At 40.1% G+C, this 25,675-nt stretch overlaps 3 protein-coding genes across 5 annotated transcripts; all 3 read left to right on the top strand.

The window, feature by feature from the left end:
• The first annotated feature begins 35 nt into the window (after positions 1 to 35).
• On the top strand, positions 36 to 6,602 carry LOC115795927 (probable flap endonuclease 1 homolog). Its single transcript, XM_030752069.1, has 11 exons — positions 36 to 304; positions 1,699 to 1,765; positions 2,906 to 3,008; positions 3,207 to 3,261; positions 3,392 to 3,453; positions 3,553 to 3,689; positions 5,444 to 5,504; positions 5,647 to 5,778; positions 5,868 to 6,013; positions 6,185 to 6,323; positions 6,416 to 6,602. The coding sequence occupies exons 1-11, from the start codon at positions 223 to 225 to the stop codon at positions 6,470 to 6,472; spliced, it is 1,041 nt and encodes a 346-aa protein (XP_030607929.1). The 5' UTR covers positions 36 to 222; the 3' UTR covers positions 6,473 to 6,602.
• A 775-nt stretch (positions 6,603 to 7,377) lies between these two features.
• agfg1b (ArfGAP with FG repeats 1b) lies at positions 7,378 to 18,302 on the top strand. 3 transcript variants are annotated; one of them, XM_030752774.1, is made up of 12 exons: positions 7,378 to 7,712; positions 12,017 to 12,110; positions 12,361 to 12,476; positions 13,125 to 13,263; positions 13,396 to 13,552; positions 13,749 to 13,856; positions 16,154 to 16,316; positions 16,619 to 16,698; positions 16,803 to 16,895; positions 17,119 to 17,277; positions 17,825 to 17,913; positions 18,023 to 18,302. In XM_030752774.1, exons 1-12 carry the CDS (start codon positions 7,546 to 7,548, stop codon positions 18,080 to 18,082), a joined length of 1,425 nt encoding a protein of 474 aa, XP_030608634.1. In that variant the 5' UTR covers positions 7,378 to 7,545; the 3' UTR covers positions 18,083 to 18,302. The 3 variants fall into 3 exon arrangements, with proteins under 3 accessions (XP_030608634.1, XP_030608635.1, XP_030608636.1); XM_030752775.1 differs by lacking the exon at positions 13,749 to 13,856; XM_030752776.1 differs by lacking the exon at positions 17,119 to 17,277.
• A 1,552-nt stretch (positions 18,303 to 19,854) lies between these two features.
• On the top strand, positions 19,855 to 22,068 carry fbxo36b (F-box protein 36b). The gene is given in 5 exon segments (XM_030752606.1): positions 19,855 to 19,982; positions 20,611 to 20,719; positions 21,050 to 21,222; positions 21,433 to 21,880; positions 21,883 to 22,068. Coding segments are annotated over 5 exon segments (879 nt in total). The 5' UTR covers positions 19,855 to 19,886; the 3' UTR covers positions 21,936 to 22,068.
• The last annotated feature ends 3,607 nt before the right edge of the window (positions 22,069 to 25,675 follow it).

The raw sequence follows: 25,675 nt of genomic DNA, 5'->3' as shown, positions 1-25,675 counted from the left end.
TCCTACAATCTCCATTAGGTGGCAGGCATGCAGCACCAGGAAGACGGAGATGATGATGTATTTTTAAATTGACATAGGTGTAGAGAGGCATCATTCAATTAAAGCTCCCGTGAGAATCTACTAAGCAAAGCATCTTCCACTTTATTATTTGGAAAATACCACTACGTTACTTTTTCTAAAATTTACCTAGAACGGTAACTCAAAGCGGAAACCAGCGGCACAATGGGGATCACTAAACTGGCTGATTTAATACGCTCAGATGCTCCTGGTTCTATATCTTATAAGGATATCACTGACTACACAGGTACGGACTCGATCGGTCGCGGTTTCAGCAGCAGCTGAGTCTCTGTCAAGTTAGACAGTGGCTGTTGTTAGCAGCTAATGTTAGCACAGTCCCCTGGCTACTAGCATAACTGTAGTCGAGCTACAATTATACAAACCGACTTTTAAAAAAAAAAAGTTTTAAAATGTATTAACTGTTCTCTGAATATATATCGCATAAATTTAAGGATTAAAAATGAAATATAGCCGCTACAGTAATATTTTGAGGTCGTTAATAATAATCTACCTGTGTCTGAAGGATTTCCATTTCCCGTTTCTTTGCAGTTCTACATGCTAATCAGCACAGCGCATTCAAAACATTAGTATCTTAATATTCGTAATATATCTTAATATATATCTTAATATTCGGTATAACAAGGGGCAGTGCTGAGCACACAGCACAGCATCACTTACAATAACTGTGGCATTAATACTTGGAGTAACGTGACACTGTGAAAGAAATCTGTACTGCTGAGCAGTGTGACAACGAGGAGACAAAGCTCAAAACAGCAGATTATACTGTTTGTTAACAATATTACAGCAAAACTACCAGTCTGATTCATAACAGACTTGCAGGAAACGTGGCCAGTGACCCCTAGATCGCCTGATTAATTTTTTGTATCAATCTAAACCGATCAGTATTCAGTACGCAGTTGTTGTGGAGGGCCAAGAACTAGCGCAAAAACCGAATATCAGGATCCTATCGAGATTTTGCAGGCTACTTGCAAAAAAACGCAAAAAACCCCTCAATTTAACGCATATTTTTGGCCATATCAGCTGGAAAAAAAAGACACATCATCCTCATTTTTTGCAGTAAGCAGCAGATGACTATTGTCCAAGTACATGTAATATTTGATAGGAATATGATCCAGATATGTGAATATATGACCGCAACTTTTTACTGTCAGTACCATCACTCAATTCCTCTATTATCGCCCATCCGACAAATCCCGTATTTTCTCGTTATAAGAGATAAAACTTTTACAAAAACTGAAATGACCATAAAATTAAAGCTATTTTAGTTCAACTATTTAAACCTTGGAAAATTATGAGCATGGAAAATATGACCTGTGTGTCATCTCAGTGATTCAGTGTTAGAGAGTGACAACGTTCAAATTAGGTTTGCTGTGCCAGGCAGAACTTGTTACCATTATGTAACATTACATTAAATATACTGAAATATTTTTCCATCATGAATTGGTGACAAGTAAATGGAGTACAGTAAAATTTGTGTGTAGACTGGTACACAAACATATTTTACCTAATACTGTAGATCAGTGCAGGTGCATTTGGTTGAATTTAATCAGTTTTATTTTGAATAGATATTAAAGGGAAATTGTATTCATGTTGCTGCTGTTGCATTACTATACTCCACAGGAAGAGTAATTGCACTCGATACCTCTATTATTTTGAACCAGTTCCGCGCAGCGACGCCTTCACTGAGGTGAGCATGTGGTCATCTGTGACGTTAAAAATACAAAAACTTGTACCTGCTAATTAAGATAACTCTGCCATAACTTTTCTAAATAGGCAAAAATTACTTTGTGTTTACATTCAGTTCACTTAATTTGTACTTTCTCAGTGTTTCTCATGTGTTATCATGTCAGTAGTGTATGATCAAAAGCCTACAGCCATACAGTCATGTAGTGTAATCAAGACCTCATACACCCCAACAAAATTCACTCACTGGCCACATTGTTAGGTACACCTTGCTAGTCCTGTGCTGGACCCCCTTTTGCCTTCAGAAACCACCTTAAATCTTTGAGGCATAGATTCAACAAAGTGCTGGAAACATTCCTCAGAGACTTTCATGTTGCTTACACCGAATTCTGACCCTACCATCCAAATGTTGCAGCAGAAATTGAGACTCATCAGAGCATGCAACATCTCTTTGATTTTCTGTTGGTGAGCCTGTGTAAATTGTGGCTGCAGTTTCATGTTCATAGCTGACAGGAGTGGCACCTGGTGTGGTCTTATACCTATATGAGCCAATGTTGCCTTCCTATCAGTTTGAAGCTGCCTGGACATTCTTCTCTGACCTCTGGCATTTTAACCCTGATAACTGCCACTCAGTGGATATTTTCTCTTTTTCAGAATATTCTCTGTAAACCCTAGAGGTGGTTGTGTGTGATCAGCTGTTTCTGAAATACTCAGACCAGCCTGTCTGGCACCAACAAGCATACCATGTTCAGTCACAAAATCACCTTTCTTCCCCATTTTGATGCTCGGTTTGAACTTCAGCAGCTCATCCTGACCATGTCTGCATGCCTGAATGCACTGAGTTACTGCCATGTGATATTTGCATTAATGAGCAGTTGAAGGGGTGTACCTAACAAAGCGGCTAGTGGGTGCAATTAAAATACAAGTACACTACTAATTTGTACTTTCTCAGGCAGCACTATGCTATCTTGTCTTTAGCATATGATCAAAAATATTAGAAACACTAAAATATAAGAAATGGCTTAAAAAACAGTGCTTAAAAATCCAGTACCCATAGAGGTTAATCAGGACCTCAGAGCCTCTAACAAACCAAAGGTTTCTGTTCTTGTATTTTTGAGAAATGCTCTTGATTTCTTCTGTCCAGCCCCCTGACAGGTCTCTTCTTTCGCACGCTCACTTTCCTGGAACATGGCATAAAACCGGTCTTTGTGTTTGATGGAAAGCCTCCTGGGGAAAAGACGCCTGTTGTAAGAGACACTTTGCATGTGTATTATTTGACTCATGATACTAAACGTTTCCTCATGGCATGTTTAAGACAGTCCTGAGTCAGAGAGAGAGAGAGATAGTCTAAAATCAAACATTTTAAACATGTAGGTGAATTTAATCAGTACCAGATGACAGAGATGCCAGGGTATGATACAGATGATTGAAACTTGTTTCTGCAGCTTGAGAAGCGAGCCGAGACAGCTGGTTGGAATTACTCAAACCGGACAGGCGCAGGTATGTTGTTCTGGAAAATGCACAAAGACTTTAGTTTTCAGTCGTTTTTAGAACAGGGAGACCCACCTGGAATGTTATTTTTGATGTTCTCTCTTAACTGAATTATTGGGTTTTTTTGTGCTCACTGCAGCGTCATCGCAGACCAAAGAATGTCATCAGCTCCTGAAGTGTCTGGGCGTACCTGTTATCCAGGTACAACCTGCTGAATAATAAATATATATATGTACAATATTTCATCTCTTCTTCTTCCTCTGCAGATTTCCCTTCATGCGCTTCATTTTTGTCTCTCAGGCTCCAGGGGACGCTGAGGCACTGTGTGCTCAGCTGGTGAGAGAGGGAATTGTGTACGCTGTGGCGTCAGAGGACATGGACACGCTGCCGTTTGGAGCCAGTGTTCTTATTCGTCAGCTGAATGCCAAGAAGGACAGGTCAGAACTGTGCAGTTCATGTTTCGTTTAGTAGTTTTAAAAAGAAAGAATATTTTCTAAAGTTTTCTATGACTGTTGCAAAAAATTAGTGTTCAGAACCAGGTAGGGATTTTGAGACCCAAAACTTTATGATCACACCTCATACAGGTGTTTATGTGCAAATTATTAAGTCAGATTATTAGGAACTCAGGTTATTGTAATAATCTGCTCACTTTGGTGTATTTTACAGTAAATGAGACAGAGTCTCATAATGTACTTCCTGGCAGCTGGTGGTGAACTATTTTAAGCCACAGCTTAATGTCCCGTAAGAAAAGAAAAGGAAATCTGCTCCTTACTTTTTCTTGCAGACAGCAGTGACCTGTCAAACAGAAATAAGCTGCATGCAGCTCATTAGCAGGTGGTTTACAACCAAGTGTCCAAAATGTTGAGATACTCTGTAAAAAGTAAGTACAAATAGTCAATCTATCAAATGTTAAAAGTAAAAATTCCATGTCAGGATTTTGCTGTCTTTTGCTGGATAAAAACACCTGGTGGAACGTTTCAGAGGCCATTAGGTTGATCTGCTGCAGGTCAGTCATGTGGCTGAGATGTCTGAAGACGCTGAGGCTTTCAGATGTAAAGCTGACGAGAGGTTCACCACCCTGTGAAAGGCTGCATGGGCAAATTGTTCAGCAATTTAAGAAGATGCGCTAAAACCACTAATAAGCCTGCAGAGGGAGTCACTGTATGAGCTTAGGAAACCTTCCAAACCAACAACAGTGAACATAGTTGCTGCATTTGCAAATGCTAGTTAAAATGTGCAGAGAAAAAAAAAAATGTTGATGCCCTTTTTTGGATCTGATTTGATTTAGGTTGACTGAGATGGAAAACTGTCCCGTGGTCTGACCAATGAAAATGTAAAACCCAACATCCATGATAGCATGGAGGTTCATTATTGCACCTGATATGGGTAACTTGCACATCTGTGAAGGCACCATTTGTGCTAACTATGTGCAGAACATAAGCTGCCTTCCAGAAAATGTGTATTTCAGGGACGGACTTGCTCATTTCAGCAAGTCAGCGCCGAACTCTGCTCAGCGTGTATTCCATCAGAATGGCTCCGGAGCCGACCTGTCCACATTTTAGGCAGGATTGTAAGCATCTTGTGGTATCAGTCACCAAGTGTTATAATTATCACAAAATTATAGCAAAACAAAGTATGTAATATTTTTTAACAGACAAATATAAATAACAGCTAAGTTGTGATGAATGTTGCTGAAATATAATGTATGGAAATATTTTTCTGGTGATAATTGAGAATAAATTAAAATTATTATGAAGATTATTATGAACAAACCAATGAACTATTCATTAAACTCCACGCCTTAAGCTTTTCTGATTTGATTGGTCATGCACTGAACTTACAAAGCACAAAATAATCAATGTCTAAACTGTACTTGGAGAGCTACAGTATCAACTATCTATCTATCTATCTATCTATCTATCTATCTATCTATCTATCTATCTATCTATCTATCTATCTATCTATCTATCTATCTATCTATCTATCTATCTATCTATCTATCTATCTATCTATCTATCTATCTATCTGTGTGGAACAGTTGTAACAAGGAATTTAGATTGTGTATTTCACTTAAAAAAATGACATCTCTTATGAGGGGACTCGTGCTACTATTTACAAATCTGTTTATCATTCTGTTTGAGTAAAAAGTTTCTAGTTGAACTTAATGTTTTATTTATGCTCTTTTTCACAGTGAAGTCATTGAATATTCCTTACCCAAGCTGTTAGAAAAACTCCAAATTACTCATAAGGAGGTAAGACTAAAACATTCAGATTTCTTAAAGTATATGTTTGTATTATATCATGTGTTTGTATATCCATATCACTCCACAGAAATACTCTATACAAAAAGGACCTTTAACTGTTTTATTCTCTTATTTTGCAATTGTCTGCCAGCTTGTTGACTTGTGCATTTTGCTGGGCTGCGACTACTGTGACAAGATACCCGGTTTGGGTCCTAAGAGAGCGCTGACCTTGATCCAGAAGCACCGTACCATAGAGAATGTGGTTTTGCATATCAACAGACAGGTATCAGATGGGACAGCCTTTTACTTTTTACTCTGTTGCAAAAAGAAAACCTAAAATCTAACAAGACAATGCTATCTGCTGCCTTTCAGACCCATCCTGTACCACGTTTATGGAAGTACGAAGAAGCAAGGAAGATATTCTTGGAATCACCACAAAGCCCAGCTCCTGAGCTCATCTGGAAGGAGCCAGATGAGGAGGCCTTGGTTGAGTTCCTCTGTCACACCAAGCGAGTTAAGTACGTTCACATTGCGGTTGTTTTCCTCAAGACCTTTATTCATTGCACATGCTTTATATATATATATATATATATATATATATATATATATATATATATATATATATATATATATATATAATTCTTTTAAAAAAATATAACAATTTGACACTCATGTTGGTTTGTATTTAGGGAGGAGAGGATCCGTAAACGTATGGTGAGATTCCGTGACATGCTGGAAAATAAACGGGAGGAGAAGGAAAAGGCAGAGGGTAATGGCAGGCAGACTCGCATGGAAAACTACTTTAGAGTGACTAGAAAGAGAGCACAGGTGAGCTCAGGAAACAGTGAATGTGTGCATTGTTAGGGATGAAACAGCAATAATAACTTGAATAAAATTTGCTTCTTTTGCTTTTCCTCTAGCCTGCGGAAGCTGCAAGCTCCTCAACCAGCAATGGAAAGAGAGCAAAGTCAAAATAAGCATGTGGCAGTTGTCTGCCCCTCAAGGATGGAAGCCTTATTGACTTCTGTCTGGACTTCAAAAAAATCATGGACCGTTTCAATGTTGTATACACGCCATAAGAGAAATGTTATTGATCTTGTGTGACACTAATATTTTTAGAAATGTAAGCATTTTCATGGCCAGGTGCTTTACATGTGGGAAATTATCATTCTTTTCGACAGGATTCAGCATATTGAAGTGCCTTTTTACTTTTTAAGAAGAAGCCAAAATAGGCATCGCGCAGGACATGGGAAGGTCTTTGAGAGCACCAGCCTCTCTGACAGTACAGTAACTCGATCTGATCTGAACACCACGGTCCACAACAATGCAAATCACTGAGCAGTTCTTTAGTGTGTCCAGCAGTTTCCTGCAAAGCCACCAAGAAAAGCAGAGCAGGAGGTGGATGGCTATGAAAGAGAACAGTGTGATCACTGTCAGGGAGGCCAAAACTGGAGACAGGGGATGTCTCATCTCTAGATATTCAATGAGCACCTGTTGTGTAAAGTGTGCCAAGGCAGGGACCAAAGACTTGAATATTAAAACATGTACAAGTGGTATCATGTTTAAAAGAGACACTCAGATGTATAAATCAATGGGCAGAATTTATGTATATCCTTTTTTATGATTTGTATTTTTATATGCAACACGATTTGCCCTTTTAAATTAAAACAGTGTTTGACTGTATTTTGTTGTGTGATGTGCTTATGAGTGGATGGAAACTGTTAAAGTGCTGTGTTTTCGTAGCACATTATTTTCTGAAGAATTTCCAAATGCAAGTGTTAATTTTAACCACAACATGAGGCGTCATTCCAAACCAACAGATGGCGCCGGTGCCCGAGAAGTTCCCGGGGCTCTCACTGCTTTTGCGTAGGAGAAGAAGTCTGCCAGTCGGTCTGTAACCCTCTCACAGTAAGGTGTCTCCCGGACCACCGCTACCGCCGTCGTACGCGGCAAGTTTACCCTGAAGACACCCGTTCTGCCCGGGGTCCCTTGACCAAACTTTCCTAACCCGCGGTGATACCTGTCGGTTTTTTTTTTTTTTTTTTCCGTCATGGCGACGAGTGCGAAGCGAAAACAGGAGGAGACTCATCTGAAGATGCTCCGGGAAATGACTAGCCTCCCCGCGAATAGGAAATGCTTCGACTGCGACCAACGCGGCCCGACCTATGTCAACATGACAGTGGGCTCCTTCGTCTGTACCACCTGCTCCGGGATCTTGTGAGTGTCCTTTTGGGGCGAAAGTGTTAAATTTATAATTTAGTGTCCCACATGCGGGATGGCGGCGCTGTGCGGTCCAGCGCTGACTTGGCGGTACCGTTAGCTAGTTAGCTAGTGTTAAAGTCAGGACAGGTAGACGTTACCTTTGATTCAGCGGGGGGGCGCCGGGCTGGGCTGGGCTGGGCTGGGCTGGGCGGTGTTAGCAGATTGGCTTGTTTACATCACTGCTTTTTAGTGCGATAATGTAAGTTATTACAAAAACATGCAGGCTGAGTGTGAGAGGTTGTGTCAGCGGCTCACTATGTGTCAAGGTTAGCACGTCTAACGCTGGGTCCTAACTATGGCTGACAGGCAAGTATTTGACCACCGAGTTCAAAAACAGCACGTCTAGTTGAACTTTAGCTCGACCTCTGTCTGAGCAGGCATGTTGCAAGCAGACACATCCAGATAAGCAGGGGGGGTGTCTGAATTTGTAATGCAGTCGAAGACGAACTGGGCCAGTAGGTCGTCTATAACTGCTGTGCGCCTGAGCCGCTTCTTCCTCAAAATGCCAAATCATTGTGAAATCACAGTTATAATTTAGGCAATAAACCAGATCAGCGCAGTATGCTGTCTGCCTACGCCCATTAAGTTGCTCATATTGAGGCAAACATTTCTGCGCATCGTGCTATAAGTATACTACATGTGAATTACTTAAGAGAAGGTGCTGCAAGCCTGTGTGTAGTCGGTGTTTACCCTTTAAATTGGACTTATGATGCCAGTTTTTAGCTCTTTATTTAATTCTTAAGTTCTGCTAGATTAGCTCTGCATGACTGACAGTTCAACATAAACCTTATCTATCTTATACTGGGCTTTGGCGCAGCCCTTCAGTTCATCCTCTGCTTAAAACAAGCTGTTTTAAAGCTAACATTGGCGGCTCCTCACAAACAGAAGGTTTGGACAGCAGTGGGACCTGTATGCTCACAGACAGAGCAGTGTCCTTGAGATGACCATATTATCTCTTCTCTCTGACATCATACGAAGCCCAAACTAGGGAAAAGGGTGAATGGGATCTTAAACATGCTGTCTAAAAGTTGTGTGAGACTGCAAAAATTGCAGCACATCGATTAGAAAAAGTGACATCAGGATAAAAAATGACTAACACTGACACTTTATACATTGTTTATGAATACATTTACTCTGTTATACTTTTTTATACCAAACAATCAGTCCATCTGATGCTTAGGAGATTTTGATGACACAGTAAGACAGTTACCCAACTCACACAAGGAGCTCAACAACGGAGCATCCCAGAAAAAATAGTGAAGTGAAACCGTTTTGTAGGAGGAATGGTCCAGAATTCGGCCTCATTGTGCAAGCAGCTACAGGAAATGTTTAGTGAACGTTGATACTTCCAGTTAGATAATTCGTCATCCCTTTTTTTTTTGTACAGCATGGACTGTGAGCGATTAATCACCGTGTTGAGTAAATACATGCTTGAGAGTTATTCGTTTAGTCAGATTCTGCATGTAGATACTTGTGACTCAAGCGAACACATTTTATGAGGAGTCACTGCAAGAAGTCTTAGCATTCACAGTTTTGTTTTGTTTTTTTTCCTTTCTGGCAACTGCAAATGATTAGATGAATAATCACTTTTCTTGAAGTGATTTTTATTCTATGTGGAATAGTTTTCATGTTTTGCCATGTCTCCCAGTTTCCACTGACAGTGTTTCTTTGTTGAGCTGAATTCAGTTTGTTTAAAATTAAAGTGTTTTTCTTTCAGCAGTACTTCTGGTTTTGCCAAAGCCTAGATTAGTTTAAGAACTGCCTGCTTGAGGTTTGGATGTTTTTTCTTTTTGTTTTGTTTTGAATGTAGCTTTACTATATTGATTGTGTGTATGTGGTGGTGGTAGTGTATTTTTTTTTGGTATTTTGGTATTTGTGATCTTTGTCCTACACAAACAATCAACAAGTGGTGCCGGGCACAACAATTCCGCCCCCAGCAGCCGTTTTAGCTGATTAGAACATTGTCCGTTTCACAAACATGTCACTCTGCAAACATTGAATCACTGAGATAACACATAGGTCCTATTGTCCAATTTTCAAGGTTTAAAAAGTTGAAGTAAAATAACTTTCAGTTTATAGTAATTTTCATTTTCTCTTATAATGAGAAAATATGTGATTTGTCAGGTGGGCGATAATAGGGGAGTTGAGTGATCGGATTGATAGGAATTCAAAAATTGTCATATAGTCACATATCTGCAGTGGTGGACAGTAACGAAGTACAAATACTCCGTTACTGTACTTAAGTAGATTTTTCAGGTAGAGGGAGAGGCTCCTGCAACGCTCGCTCGGAGACCGGAAAGAGCCAGAGGAAGTTGCGCTTTACATAGAGGCTGCACGCCGGAACGGTGAGGAAAATAAATGACTGAAAACGTAGAGGGCAAAAAAAACGTGTGCAGTTTGTCACACAGTGTCTGCTAGCTAAAAGAACAGCTGCTGTATTTTAAGGGAGAGCAAAGAATGAGCGATAACTTCACTCAGATGGAGAAAGATGGAAGAAAGAGGTAGAAACGTCCTCCAAGGAGCTACTTTTACTTTCTTACTTTGAGTACATTTCAGAGCCTGTACTTTTTTACTTTTACTTGAGTACAGAAGTTGAACCAGTACTTCAACTTTTACCAGAGTAGTTTTTAACACAAGTACTTGTACTTCTACTTAAGTACAGAATGTCAGTACTTTGGCCACCACTGCATATCTGGATCATATTCTGATCAAATGTTACATGTCCATGGACAACAGTGATATGCTGCTTACTGCAACTAATGAGGATGATGTGTCTTTTTTCAGCTGAGATATGACCAAAAATATGTGTTAAATTGAGTTTCCCATGTTAAACTCAAGCAGCCTGCATATCCAAAAACTGGATCAGTTCCAGATGGTGTTCAGTTTGGCACTAGTTCTTGGTCTGCTACAACTGTGTACTGAATATCAGATGAATCTTCTGATTTTTTTTTTTTTTTTAATTTTGCTCAGTGTTAAAGAGGGATTTTTGTAGTTTTTCTGATTTATTATTTTTTTCCCCCTTTACCTTGATCTTGACCCAATTATGGCAGAAATTTAATCAGGTAATCTAGGGGTCACTGGCCATCTTTTGTGCAAATTTGGTATGATTTGGATGAGTAGTTTTGCTGTAGTATTGCTAACAAACAGACAAAAATACAAAAAAACAATACCTCGTTCCCCCCTCTGGTAGACTGTGATATTATGCTGACCTTTACCTTTATTTTATATTTCCGTTAATTGTGGGAGAATATCCACATGGGTGATTTTTTTTTTTTTTTAAGTCATAATTTACTATTTACCATAAAACTCACAAACTAAACTGTTAAACCAGTTACTTACACCCTAATTACACACTCAGGCTTTTCTTAAATTTGGATTTATACATGTCACAAGTTCAAGTACTAATTATTTGTTTCTGATGAGTTGATGGAGATTTGTTTTAACTTAAATTTTTCAGTGTATCCATGTCAAGTAAATCTTTATTGTGATTTAATGTTTTGAAACTGTGAAACCTGGATTATCTGCCCATTCATTTTCTTCCGCTTATTCAATTCAGGCTCACAGGATGGGCTGGAACCGATTTCAGCTGTTATGGGGCAAGAAGCAGGGAACATCTTAGACAGGTCACCAGTCTGTCACAGGGCTAACAAAGAAAGAAGCAACCATTCACATTCACATTCACACCTATGGCTGGTTTAGAATGAACCTAACCCCATGCATGTCTTTGTATTGTGGGAGGAAGCGAGAGTACCCAGAGAGAACCCATGCAAGTGCAGGGAGAACATGCAATCTCCACACAGTTTATTTATTGATGCAGCAGGAGAAAGTCCGTTTCATATGTGTTGGAAAATCTGTGTAGTACAGGTGAGGGAGTCACCTGGGTGGAGTCTAAAAGAGACAGGAGACATGATGACCACTCTGTCCCTGTGACATTTACCACCTTTTTTCACACTGGTGTAAATCAGCACCGTTAGAAATCACATAGACTTTTCACGGTGAACTGACAGGTTAAAACCATTTAATATTTGGCTCCATGGGACACCTGTGTTCTTCATCTATGATATGAAATGCTCAGGGATGCTGTGTATGTGTGAAAATGGCATAAAATACTCGAGGGTGCATTCACTCTGAAAAGAAAATGTATTGGGGCCTCTGTGGTTTGGATTTCTGTTTGCTTTTTCCTTGTAAATGAACAGCTCTGGTTGGCATCCTGCTTCTTTTGTTCTTTAGCTAACAACATATACCTCCTCCACCCACAGGCGAGGACTGAATCCCCCACACAGAGTGAAGTCCATCTCTATGACCACATTCACACAGCAGGAAATCGAGTTCCTACAGAAACACAGCAACGAGGTATCACGCACACTTTACAACAACGTGCTCAGCACCTTCATTTACATTGTAAAACATTATTTTTATAGTCATGTCCTAATTTAGCAGTAGGCTTCCTTATTCAAGTTATTGGCATTCCTTTCCCCTTTTTATGCACTCACATTTCTCTACCCCCCCTTTACTCTTCCTCACCTCGTTCTTGGCTGTGCCACCACCCCCACCCTTATCCTCTTCTTGCCTCCCACTCCCTTCATTCCTGTGCCCCTTGTAGGTCTGTAAACACATCTGGTTGGGCCTCTATGACGACAGAACATCAGTTGTTCCAGATTTCCGAGAACCGCAGAAAGTAAAAGAGTTCCTCCAGGAAAAATACGAAAAAAAGAGATGGTAACACGATCTTGTTGTTTTTATTTGTTTTATAAGATTTGAGAAATCGCATTAATATTCTTTATTTCAGTTTTATTGATAAATATCTTTTTTTTTTAACTGTTTGCAAACTTTGGATTATGTTGTTAGAAAGGTGGGAAATTCTTTAGAGTGCTAAGAATTCAAGGTCTGCAGATCACTGGGCAGTCCTGGCTTGTTACTATCAGCAAAGAAAAAGATTACTGAGATTTCAGCATCACCTTTGCCAAAAACCGTCTTGTTGCTGTGGACTTTAACCATATGTTTGAGTTTGGCAGCACATTCTTCATTGTCTAGGGCTTTTTCCTGTATCCACGTCATTTTCCTGCTTCTTCTGCAGAATTTGTGGATTTAAAGTACAACTCTCAAACACTCATATGTACAAAACCAGGCCCAGTTTGATCTATTATTGAAATACTGTCCATCATCCATTTTTCTCAACCACTTATCCAACTTTTGAGTCACAAGGGTCCTAAACCCTATTATTTATCCAGTACTGTAAGTAAGTGAAGCAGCCATATATGTAAAGATCTATTAAAAGATATTTGTGGCACCTAAAATGATAGGTTGTGTGTGTTGGGACTAAATGTTACTTTTCTTTTGTGCTGGTGCTCTTCCCTGAATGCTTAGGTATGTTCCTCCAGACCAAGCAAGGGCAGTGGCAAATGTCCAGGCTTCTGTGTCCGGCTCCTCAGCAAGCAGCACTGGCAGCACACCAGAAGTCCAGCCCCTCAAAACCCTGCATCTCAACAAGACCCCTCTGCGCCAGGTGAGAGGAATGCATGCTGAGCCTCATTCAGATCAACCACCTTTTGCCTTTTCTCATTCCATTTTCAGTTAAAGAAAAGTCTTTTTTTTTTTTTTTTTTTTTTTTCCCCTTCTTCTCGATTGCACCACCCAGTCTCCAGGGCTAGGTCGTTCCCAGGCTCAGAGTGCTGCTCAGGAGAAGAAATTTGACTTGCTCTCAGACCTGGGAGGTGACATCTTTGCTGCTCCACCCACTCAAACTGCCACCTCTACCAACTTTGCCAACTTTGCACATTTTCCAAACCAGTCAGGTAAGATAGCTTTCACAATTCCCATAAGGTCTGTTTTTTTTTTTTGTTTTGTTTTTTTTACTGAGATCCAACTAATAAATAATAGAGATATGCAAGCACTCTTTGTTTCATCATTGCTCCTTACATTTTTCTCCTGCCATTATTTTTATTCGCACATTCATTGTTTTTGTTAATTTTTCCTTGTGTATGGCTGCAGCACCTCAGGGTAATTCAAATACCAACTTTGCCAACTTTGACGCATTTGGAAACACTGCAATTCCATCCCATCAGAGCACATCATCTCCCTCAAAGTCCTTTTCATCAGGTACCACCCTCCCTGCCATTTTTTTTTTCTCCATCTTCTCCACACATACTCACCCTCACTACAGTACCGTATTTTTCGGACTATAAGGCGCACTTAAAATCCTTAAATTTCCTCAAAAATCGGCAATGCACCTTATAATCGGGTGCGCCTTATGTATGAATTTTTATTGTGCTCACTGACCTTGAACCAATTTTATGTGGTACACTGCGCTCAAAAATCTGTCAAAATATTTTAGTGCGAATTTGGTAAGGGTTGTTTCACAAATATCAACATTTTCCAGAGCTTACAAAGGGTATGATGGGGGGGAGGGGATTACCCAGCTTTTCAAATAGTTAGAAAATATCGGTCGGTCTGTGTAATTTGAGCGCTGCCGTCTGACTGCCAATGGCCAAGGCATCCACACCACTGCACCATTGCGTGGTCTGCAGCGATATGGCCTCAGGTCTGGCGGATCAGTTCAAAGGCCTTGTTGAATTCTCTAAAATAGGACATCATGCCAAACCGTATATTTGTGCGTAATCTGGCGATCGGCACTGTTGCCAACTTTTGTGCAACAAACCTACTGTTGGCTGTCTCAAAAATCGCTAGAAGTAGCTAAAGGACAAATTGAGGTCCGGGGGTGTGTGTGCTGTCCCCCTCGGTGCCAAAGAGAGGTCCGGGCGATGCCACAGTGTATGAAGGGAGGCAGTACGAGCGCTGTATGTACACAAAACACGGTGACAGCGGCGTTTTCAGGTTTCCGGTGTTGTCAAAAAGGGATTTCCTCTTTTTTTTTTTTTTTTTTTTTTTTTTTAATGCTTTTTCTTTGCTTATATCAGTAAATACACTGGTGCACAGGATCTGTGAAGGGCTTATATATAAAATGAAGAAATGACTTGTTCTTACCTTCATTTATAAAGAATATATTGCAGCATCTGTTAAGATGTTGAAGAAGATGGCGAGAGATTGCCAGCAAAAGTTGAACTTTTATTAACAATTAAATGGTTGCTGTGTGCCGCAACCAAAACAAAACAGTAACAACAACAAGACTGACTCGGATAATGACGAGAGGGAACCCGGCATGCAATCGCCCAACTGTTCAGACACTGAAGATGAGGAATTTGATGGATTTGTGGAAGATGAATGATTTAAAATGTATTTTTCTGTATTTGTTACAACTGAACAATATTCGGAGTTATTTTGAATGAGTTGAATAAAGTTCAACTTACCTGACGCTTTTGTTTCGTTCTACATATGTTTTATGATGCGCCTTATAATGCGGTGCGCCTTATGGTCCGCAAAATACGGTACTTTTTTCTTACTCACTGTGTCCACTGGGTAAATCTTTCTGTAGCTGGGAATACATTCTGGATGCTCTGGGGTTTTGCTGGTCATTGTTACTGTTACTTCAGTATTTATATTACTACTTTCTAGTCTGCGTGGAGTCCATTTGGAGGATGCAGCACAATCACTGCCCTGCAGTGTGATGGCCACCTCAAACATGACATCCTCTCCTGACGTATTTCACATCATTCGGACCCTAGCAGACCATTGCAAATGTGTAAAGTTTCACACCAGGCTCTGACTGTACAATATTTTTTCCTCTTACCATGGCAATTGTTGGTTAGGCAGTTACAGACTCATAAAATCCTACCTTTCCGTATCCCTTTTTGTGCCATGACTGTTGGCTTTCACCAAGTGTGTCATATCATCAGGCTGCAGGCTGCAAGATGCAGAGAAAGAATGTAAACAGACAAACGGGTATGTACAATACTGTCTGATCCATGTTAGCGCTCCATCCAGAAGAACTGGCAACATCATTTCTCTTTTGTTTACTGCTGTAAACAGCTGAGGGGCAGAAAAAAACTAAACAGCTGGTGGAGCGCTCTGTGTTTATGATGTTTAAGCTCACAGAAGTGACAGAACTGTTGTGGAAGGCCTTTAACATCCTGGTGTTCTGGTTGGCATGTCATGTCATGAGGCATCCCGGGGGCATCATCAGTTTTTGTTCATTATGACACGCTGTTGACAAGAGTGTCGCCCAACCCAAAGCGATGCCCCATATTGTCCATGTAAAACTGTAATCGGGCTGTTGTTGTGTAGTCTGAACCCGGCTGTTAGAAATGTTGTGAACACGCCTGCACATTCTTATAATTTGAGCTCATTTGAGAAAGATATCCCCAAAGGACTGTGAAGAAGGCATCCCAGCAGGAATATTGCCCTTGAACCTTTTAATTATTTGGGTGTTTCTGTTTTATGTATGTGGCACTCAATTTTTTTTTTTTGAGTTGTTCTCTTATGTTAATATTTGTTGAAAGGTGGAGGAGTGCCAATTCCGTCAATATCTAGTGCCGTCACTGCCCAGTCCCAGACAGGGAGCCAGCCAGAGGACCGCTATGCTGCTCTGGCTGAGTTAGACAACGAGCTCAGCTCCTCTGTCTCTGTCTCTGCCTCTGCCTCCACAAGCAGCAATGTGCAAGGGTGAGAAAGTGACACACACACACACACACACACACACACACACACACACACACACACACACACACACACACACACAGGTTTACCAGGAACACTGAATTTCTTCATGTAGCCCCTCTTCAAACCTAGAAAAAGTATTGTAAGAGTAATACATGAATTTGATTATTTATCTCTGTTTTTAAAAAGATGTTTCTCACCTGGTGTAGCTGAGTACTTGATATGAATGCAGAAGTGTATTTAATGAAGGCTTGATAATGCCTTTTATCTCCTTTATTAAACATTCAATGGCACCATTTTCTGTACAGAAACATATTTGGACCAGCACTGGGTTCATCGCCAGCTCAGAACCCTCCTGTGTTACCCAGCATGCAGCCTGGCTTTGGAGGTGGTTATGGTGATCACTACTACAATGATGCATACAGAATTAACATACATTTACTTACTGTCCCGTTAGCTCACACACACATTTTGTGGCTGTTTTTCATCTAGCTGTCCCATCCACAAATCCTTTCGTTGCTGCAGCCATTGCCCCAGAAATGGCCACCAACCCGTTCCAGACCAACGGCAGAGCACCAGCTGCAGGTGTGAGCTCACTTGAAGTTTAATGTACCGCACAATAAATGTTTTTTTTTTACTTAGACATTTGTGTTACTTTGATGTAACCCAGTTACATTGACAGTTAGCTTTGTGATTTGCCAAGGTATCTAGAATTTACTCCTTTGTGTGTGTGTGTGCGCGCGCGCGTGTGTCTGTGGTGGGTATGTGTGTACACTGACTGTGCACACATGCTGTGTGTGTCTTGTAGCCTCGTTTGGTACTGGCTCTATGAGCATGCCTGCAGGCTTTGGGAATGCGTCTTCCTACTGCCTCCCAACCAGTTTCAGCGGAAACTTCCAGCAACAATTCCCTGGTCAAGCCCCCATTCCTTACTCTCAACCGGGGGCCTATCACCCTCAGTCTAATGGTTAGTGGCCTTCCACATCCCTCTGTCCTCTTAACCCTGAGTCTGTGCAGTACCAGCCATTTAACATTTTTCTGGCATGCTTTCCTTTTTTATTTACTTTATTTACATAACGGCTCTCTGCATTAAGAACTGAGTTGAAGCCTTGCTGCCCCAAATTAAAGTGCAACCTGTCAGTGGCAGCTACTGCACAGTGATAAAAGATTGCATTTAGTGTGCAAAGCTTTAGGGTTCTGCAGTAGTCCAGAAAGACAACAATAAACAAAATACCCATAAGGCTTTGTTTACACCTGAATGCAATCAGGCTCGCTATCTTTTTTTTTCCCCCTTTCTTTTCGAGTCCTATATAATTTTTAATGGGTAACTCCTGCCATTAAATCATTGTAAAGTGATTGTCTTTCATGCTTTATGATTTTATCTTTATGGCATGGTGATAAAAGTGTTGCAGTAAAATAAAAGGAAAATTGAAGCTCTTATTAAACCTTGGCTAACTGCTGGAGAGAGCAGTCTCAAATATTTTAAAACCACTTTCCCTTTTGTCACCCCCTAGGCCCTGCATTCCCAGTCTACAACAAGCCCTCGATCGCACCCTTTGGGCAGCCCGTGGCTGTCCCTGGCATGTCCAATAACCCTTTCATGGTGAGCATGCAGTGTGTGTTTTCAAACAATGGACTGATTATTTGCTGGAAGCTTTTCTGGATATTTGTCTCAAAGCAGTGATGTTTTTGGACTCACTCTTTTATTTCAGGCGGGAGCACCAGGCGGGTCATTCCCTTCAGGGGGTTCATCCACCAACCCTTTCCTGTAGCACAGCTCCCAGTCCTTGCCACCAGAGGGCAGCATGCAGCACATATTCAACACCGTTCAGTCACATGACTAGTGGCAGTACATTTCTGAAAGACTTTATTTTATTTTGTTTTGATTTTTTTTTCTTCATCAAAAAAGTTTACAACACTATGAAGGAGTACAAAGGACTTTGTTGAAGACTAAGGGACTGTTATGAGGGCAAATGTACTGTTTGGACCATATACGATGCATTATATGCTTTTTATTTTTTGTTTATAACTCTATGCTCTGTGCATATCACCATTTGTAATCACAGATAAGTACATGTTTGTGTATAACAAGGACTGAATTAACAAAGGTGAGTATACATACACCTTGTGGAGAAAAAAAACACTACACACTATCTATGTAGGTAAGGGTATACATTTAAAGACTATTAACAGGGTTCCATTTAAATTCATGATCTGTATTTGATGCAGCCTCGGTGATGCAGGTGTTTCTTTTTAAAAAGGGATCTCTTTTTGTTCTAGCTTACTGCTACTGTACTGGCACTAAGGTGATTCCTTTTAACGTGCAGTTCCAGAGTATATAGTCCATAAGAGACTAACGTTACCTGTAATCCAAAGCAGCGACATCCAGCGACATTTAAAGTAACATCTCAAGCAGGTTAGTGGGACACAGCAGTGGTCCTACACTGTTAGTCAAAGGTATGGCCTAAATTTTAGTTTGAAACCAAGTGCAAGTCTTCAGTTATTGGGCCAGCAGACAATTTGAACTTTTTCAGCTGCAAGGATAAAAAGACAGGCATGTATGCTAGAGCACAAATGGAGGAAATGACATTAAGTTAAGTACTACTTTTTTCTGTTTACCTAATCGATAAAACATTGATAAAAGTGTTGAGTATACTCTAGCAACCTCACTTCTGCTGGTTGAAGATGTCAGTGGAGGATGTTTCAGATATTATATTTTAGGAATATTGTAAAGAGAAAAGGAAAGACTGTTAATGAAAGCTTCAGGGTGTGGGTATGATCCAGAAGGGTTACCTCAAAACAAAGAATTTAACATGGTCGTAGATAACTTGTCCTCTTGACAGGGAACGACAGGTTTACCAGATCCTGCCTAGGCAAACGCATGCAACATGACCTGTAAGCTGCTGGTTATGTTGGATTCACTGCGCTCCCTTGATATCTGTCCTCTTCTTTGCCTTGTTTTTGAAAAACCTTTGAAGAGAGGGACAGAATGAGGAGAATAAGTGACCCAGTTTGCAGTGGAATAAGGCAGAAGAAAAGAACATACATTCAGGGATTATTGCATTACTGAATCGACCTGTGATTCTTGAGGATCTCAGTTGTGCCACAGTGACTAACAATGAATTTGAAAATGTGTTTCTTGTCTTTACAAGAGTAGGTGAATATATGTGTACATATATAAATATATGTATAAATAAAAGATTTTTAACTAGAAATTTTCAGTGCTGTTTATTTGACTCTAAAATATGTGTGACTGTTGTAATGGTCATTGGAGCTTTTAGATGACTTGCTAATTTCTGGCTTGTGGAGTTTATGTAAAAAGAGCCATTATTAGGCAGTGCAAAGGTCAAGGGAAGGTTGGGTCAATGTCGAATCCGCTCCTTTGAAGATGTTGCAAGTTTTTTTTTTTTTTTTTTTAAAGCAAAATAGTTTCATCAAAATACAAGCAGATGAGTTTATACCAAGGTTTCTTTTTGCAATTTTTTTGGTTTCACATACAGCAAAACGCGGTTTTTGTACTTCGACCTTTTAAGCCAGCTGACAACCTGTCGTTGTCACGGCAACACACAAACAGACATGGCGTCCCTTTTAACAGACCCTTTGTTGGAAATCTCCGGACAGGGTCCTGCACCCAATCAGAACTTTTATCATTTTTCTGTCACTAAGTCAGATGTAAGTAATATAATTTTTAAAACATATTTTGCTTAAAAATATTTTCGAAATGTTTCGGAGAAGCCGTTTGCTCGAATTCAGTAACTTCACGGCCCTAAGTTAAGTTTGAGCTGCGGTCAGCGAACCCTGGTTTATCCGTGAAACTTGAATTAACGTTAGAAACTCTACCGGTGTTGTGCCAAAAAGTGATTGCCAAATAGTGATTTCCGGTATTTGCCAAAAAATGATTGGCTTTATTTAAACTGTTGTAAATGACTTGTTGACCTATCTGTCAAACATGTCTCTCGTGGATGATATCAAATAATCTTTAGCGAGAAGAAACAACACTCCTGTCGCAAGATAGAGGCTGCGATCACTTTTTGGCACTCATTGTCATTAAAAATATCATTTTTCAGACAGATCTGCTCAAGAGGGCAGCAGTAATTACAACAAATGTAACATCACAGTTCATTTAGGATATTATTTGAATACTTACAGTATTCCTTGCATACTGTAAGTATTGTAAAGTTGCACTTTTAACAAATGGGGAAAAAATTTTTTCAAAAAGAAGAATCCTGTGTCTTTTGATAGTGGGGAATATTGTTAACATAAATCATAACATAAAACTTTGACCCCCCGTTATTGTTAGGTGATATGGAGATGGTGGAAAATATCACCAAGAACTGCAGACAGGCATTCCAGGCCAGGGGAGTTGAAGCAGTCTCATCAGGACTTCTTGGATGACACTCGGCTGCACAGTAAGAATTTATCTTCAGGCCTGTATGCAGAGCACATCACAAAGAAAAGGGAAAGCAGTGGCCATGCTCACTGAAGATGTTTCTGCTTTTCCTACAGTGACATGTTTTAGTAATCAGGGTTATCAGAGATTTCTGATATAACTCCTTCATAAATCCTGTTAACCACAGTATCCTCTCACCCCAGTCACAACCGGCTGTCGCCCTGCTTACTCTCTGATTTTTAGCATTTTCATCATTCCCAGTATGTCACATCAATATCCTACTCTGTGTATGGGACAACAAACTGAATGTTTGTATATGGATGACTGATATGTTTTTGTTTTTTAACAGGTGAGGTCCATATGATTTTTGGCCTTCGAATCTTAGAGTATGCCAAAGCTTTGTGCCAAGGCCATTATAATTATCTGGAGCACTTGTCTGACTCGTTACTTCTGCGGATAATAAATTATCTGGAGCTCGAGGATGTGGGTCAGCTTGGACAAACGTCACGCAGGTTCAGAAAGGTGAATTTAATAGACATGCAAATAAACCTGCTCCCAAAAATAAACTGTATCATTGGATATTAAATATGAAGTCTGTTGGGAGGTTTTTACCAGTCCACATTTTGTCTTCATTATAAATCATCAGGTCTTAAACTCGCATTTTATTGTCATATTGTTTTAACTGCCTCTTACGGTCCGCACACATTTATCTTTTCCCCTTCTGCTCTTCAGCTATGTGGGTCAGAGGAGTTTTGGGAACAGACGGTGCGTCGGTGCTGCAACACAGTTTCGGCTGAGGTGGCATCTCTAGCATTAGAAGTGGGCTGGCGTACCATTTTCTTCACCAGCAGGTTACAGCTTCAGAAGTCGATGAGGCGCAGGAGGCTCAAGACCGAGGCATAACCGGAAGGACAGGCCTCCGACTCAGACACAGAAGAAGAATCTTCTGATGAAAGCTTGGAGATAAACCAGGCATCCTGTTCTGAGGAAGAGTCTCACCTTGACATCTGCAATCTTAAACTCGACACTGACACTGGTGATGGCTTTGAGTCCAGCTCTCACCGTGATGCTGACCTTGATCCTAACTCTGAACGAGAGTTTGGCTCTGATTCTAGCAAGTCTCTGCCTGTCCAGTTCTTTGAGGGCACGAGCTATTGTCAGGTTGAAGCCCTTACACAGAGCACAGCACTGAAATAGGAGAGTGCAGTACAGATCCAGACAAGATACTGAGTTAATCCTTTTATCAGATGCGCCTAAATCCTGTAGTTTAGGTTTACTATTTACATTACTATGCCATTTCTGCATATTCAGTAGCCTAAAATTAGTTTTTATCTGAAGTTATCTGTGATTAATAAATTGTAAACTTATTGTCAGTTTTCATTAGTATGTCTAATTTAAACTTTTCATAGCAAAGGAGCATAGTCCAAAAATGCTGAAAAGTACACTGTAGAAGCTTTTGTTTTGATATAAACTATTGTAGGTCGAAAATAGAAATAAATTTAATGTCAAATATATACTTCAGTTGTCTGGCTATTATCATTCATTAACCAGTTATGAGTCTCAGTGTATACTTGCTACTGTTGCACGGAGGATCAGCTTTGCTCAAAGAGACATGTTCACACAGTTCATTGACAGTGTGGTTAGTACTTAGGTTAGCAGCTGTCTAGGAAATAGATAAGTCTTAAGTCCTGATTTTATCAAGAAACATTAACTGGATTCTGCTGTGCTTCACTTTAACCGTGTTACTTACACAGCGGTCTGCAGTAATGTTTGCTACTGTCAGTGTTACACTCTTAACAAGGAGGAGCTGCTTCAGCCCCTGTGAGATCACGTGGTATTATCCAACTAGCCAGGAGATGTTTGCTCCCTGCTCTCCTATTGGCCATCCTTGTCAGGTACTCAAGTATCTTTGTCCAATCACACCTATTTTATTTTTATTTATTTTTCATTAAAGTTCTTTTTTTTTTTTAAGTGGAAGTACCATTTGACTGCTATATGTATTTAAATATAGAACATTTTTGATAAATATACCTTTTGTTTTCACTGCTGCTCAAAGGACATTAGTATAGTGCTTACAAAAAATAAAACTCTAGGAGACACAAGCTGTTAAAGCTAATGGTCCATTCTGGGCTCATTTCTGGGTGTTGTCCTTGTCTCTGCCTTCCTATTTGTGTGCTTTACTTCATGTTGATTTACTATAAATGCTCAAAAGTCGAAGTGAGTTTTGTTTTGTTTTTTCTTCTTGATTAGATTTTAAATTTCTGTTATGCTAAAAACAGTTATTCTTACTGTAATTAAAAAAAAAGTCAATGAACAAAAACAAGCAAAAGCAAGAGGCTCATATTTCTGTGCAGATGGGTGTCTGTATCTGTCACTGAAACATAGATGGTTTTTGGCAGAAAACTGTGGGCTCTGGATAGGTTGAGCAGGGATTAGCCAGAAGGAAGGTTCAGCTACCTGTGCTTCTCACCTGCACTGTCTCCTTAAAGCAACATTTTACTACTATGTCTGTTCTATTGTCTATGCTCGTGGTTTTTCCAAATGACTCTACTGTCTTGTGAATGCACGGTAGAAGGGACCCTGTAAGTCATCATGCCACAATCAAGGTTTCCCATCTGCAACTCATAAACTGATTTTTTGAGTCTGTCGGTGAGCTTCCTATTGAGTCCTGAGTTCATGATGCCAGCCAGATGTGGACATCCTTGTTCAGCCGGACAGTTTTCTTTATAAACTATCAGGGTTGCAGACGAATGCTGTTCTGATCATTTTGCTTTGTTTTAAGTGCGCCTGATGGAATCGTGATGAACAGACTCCTGAAAATCAGAGTTGCAGTGACCTGTCTGTGCCAGCTCTCTGCCAGAGGGTAATCTGGTAGTGAACTAATTTCTTCTCTTCACCTCCTCATCAGGAAAGCCAAACACTGACCTTTGGGTCATGGAGTGAGTGTACTAGGGCAGGCAAAATCTCTTTGCGGCTCTGTGCAGTAGTTTACGTGCCTGTCAGTTTTTTGTGACTGCACAGACTCGTCTGTAAAGACACTGCACTGCAGTGTGCCAAATATGGATGGTGGACACATAATTCTAACAGGAATGGCTACTCTATATGTGTGAAATTCCCACTTTATAATAAGTGATTGCTATTTGGAGAAGCTTTCACCTGCCATTACTTCCACATCAAGCTGCAGTGCCTCCACCTAAAGTTTTGCCTTACCCCCCTTCCCTACCTGCCACCTTGCATGGGTGGGACAAAACAATAGAGGTCATGCATTATATTTCCAGCCTATCTCTGTTTTCATTGTGAGAGTCAGTTGGTCACAAGGTGAAGGCTGTAAACACCACTCCTTAGGTCACATTTGTACTGCTGATGAACTCTGTTTGTGTTGTGTGTGGCTTGGAAACCTAACATTTTGTCATTATTATTTTTTAAATGAAAATGTATCTCCTCTGTACAGTTGGAGTCCTTCTGTTACTGAACATTTTCAGGTGGTTGTCTTGCTCTTTCAACTATAGTTATTTCTTTTGCTCCTATAACACACTTCTCTTGAAGCTTATTAAGAAAGGATGAAGAGGATGTTAGATAATAATGTCTTAATATTTTAGAACATTCTGTATACCTAATGTGTAAGCTGTCCCAGATAAACCCCTGTTCATTGTATAACTGCCTTCTTTTAGTGTATTCCAACTGCTGCTTTGGGAATACTGTCTGTCCACCTCCTCTTTTTGTGGAGTGGTTGAGAAAGGCGGTAAGAGGATTGAGTCAGACCATGTAAAGACCACATAATGGACCATGTGGGAGAGAGGATGAGAATGCTCTGCCCATCTTAACCTTTACTACCTGAGGCCAGGCTAATCATGTGACTGTTCAAGGCGAAGCCTGCTCAGAGATCAATTATGTAAACCAGAAAAGGTCAAACATGTAAAATACTCCCTTGTTGCTCCAGTGTCATTCCATCCTTTGTTTATACCGCACATATGTTAGACTGAATCCATTAATGTGGTATGGGCCCTTTGTGACAGTTACACAGATCAGCAGAGGTTGTTTGTAAAGTAACCGGGAGCCTACAGAGTGGCCTCTGAGCTTTCGGCTTACCTTTCCCTGCCTTCTCTGACCTAGTAAAAGATGAAACCTAGGGTCTCTTTTCATCCACTCAGAAGACTTAAGTGCTTCACTGACACTGATCCATTTACAAGATGATTGACTTTTGACTTGTTGACTGCTTTAAAGTGTCTTCAACAGGTGGAGCCCTCTGTCATTTTTTTTAGTTAGAGTTTAGTGAATTACTAGTGAATGAGGTCTAAGTTTAATTAAGGTTCTTTGGCACTGTGTTCACGTCCTTCTTTCCTCGTTGTAACAAATGATTAGGAAATTCACATGTAAAGAAAACTATGATTTAATTGTACTATATTTTATGAGATTTTCAGCTCTTTCACACTGCTTGCTCTTTTGTAGACTGAAAGTTTAAAGGGTGGAGCTTTCAAACACTAAGCAAAGCCCTTGATCTTCTGCAGAGCACTCAGAGATTGAGACCATTTGAGAAAGGATTAGCTAATATTATCCATGGTTTATCTTACTGAATTAGCCTGCATTATCATAGCTGGCTTGTAGGGTTCCTGCCAACAGCAACAAAACGAAAATGGCAAATCGCCATTTTGCTTATGGAAAAAGTTCTTTGAGGTAAATTTATAAAAAACAAAAAAAACCGAAATTAATTTGAACAAAATATTGCAGCAGGGAAATGCAAATGTTGACCTAATACATATGGTATAAATCCATATCGTATACCATCTATGCCATATTTATATGGATATACGTGGTATTAATTCTATATCTGTGTGTGTGTGTATGTGTAATGCAGCCTAATGTAGCACATTTAGCTCAGAAAAACACACATGGTTTGGCCTTTCCTCTCTTGCAATGACTGTTAGATGGTAGCCAAGTCTCTCACATGATTAAGGTCGTATTTGTCGGCTTTTAT

This window comes from Archocentrus centrarchus, chromosome 17 (assembly GCF_007364275.1).
Source record: "Archocentrus centrarchus isolate MPI-CPG fArcCen1 chromosome 17, fArcCen1, whole genome shotgun sequence".
Classification (NCBI taxonomy): Eukaryota; Metazoa; Chordata; class Actinopteri; order Cichliformes; family Cichlidae; genus Archocentrus; species Archocentrus centrarchus.
The sequence above is the reverse complement of the archived record's forward strand: the minus strand, read 5'-3'. Positions and strand labels throughout refer to the sequence as shown.

Bases quoted from the DNA above. Each gene is read 5' to 3' on its own strand.
- agfg1b (XM_030752774.1), top strand. From the start codon at position 7,546: ATGGCGACGAGTGCGAAGCGAAAACAGGAGGAGACTCATCTGAAGATG. The intron at 12,477-13,124 runs GTAACACGATCT...CTGAATGCTTAG, and splicing joins AAATACGAAAAAAAGAGATG to GTATGTTCCTCCAGACCAAG. The intron at 17,914-18,022 runs GTGAGCATGCAG...CTTTTATTTCAG, and splicing joins TGTCCAATAACCCTTTCATG to GCGGGAGCACCAGGCGGGTC.
- LOC115795927 (XM_030752069.1), top strand. From the start codon at position 223: ATGGGGATCACTAAACTGGCTGATTTAATACGCTCAGATGCTCCTGGT. The intron at 305-1,698 runs GTACGGACTCGA...TATACTCCACAG, and splicing joins GGATATCACTGACTACACAG to GAAGAGTAATTGCACTCGAT. The intron at 6,014-6,184 runs GTACGTTCACAT...GTTTGTATTTAG, and splicing joins TGTCACACCAAGCGAGTTAA to GGAGGAGAGGATCCGTAAAC.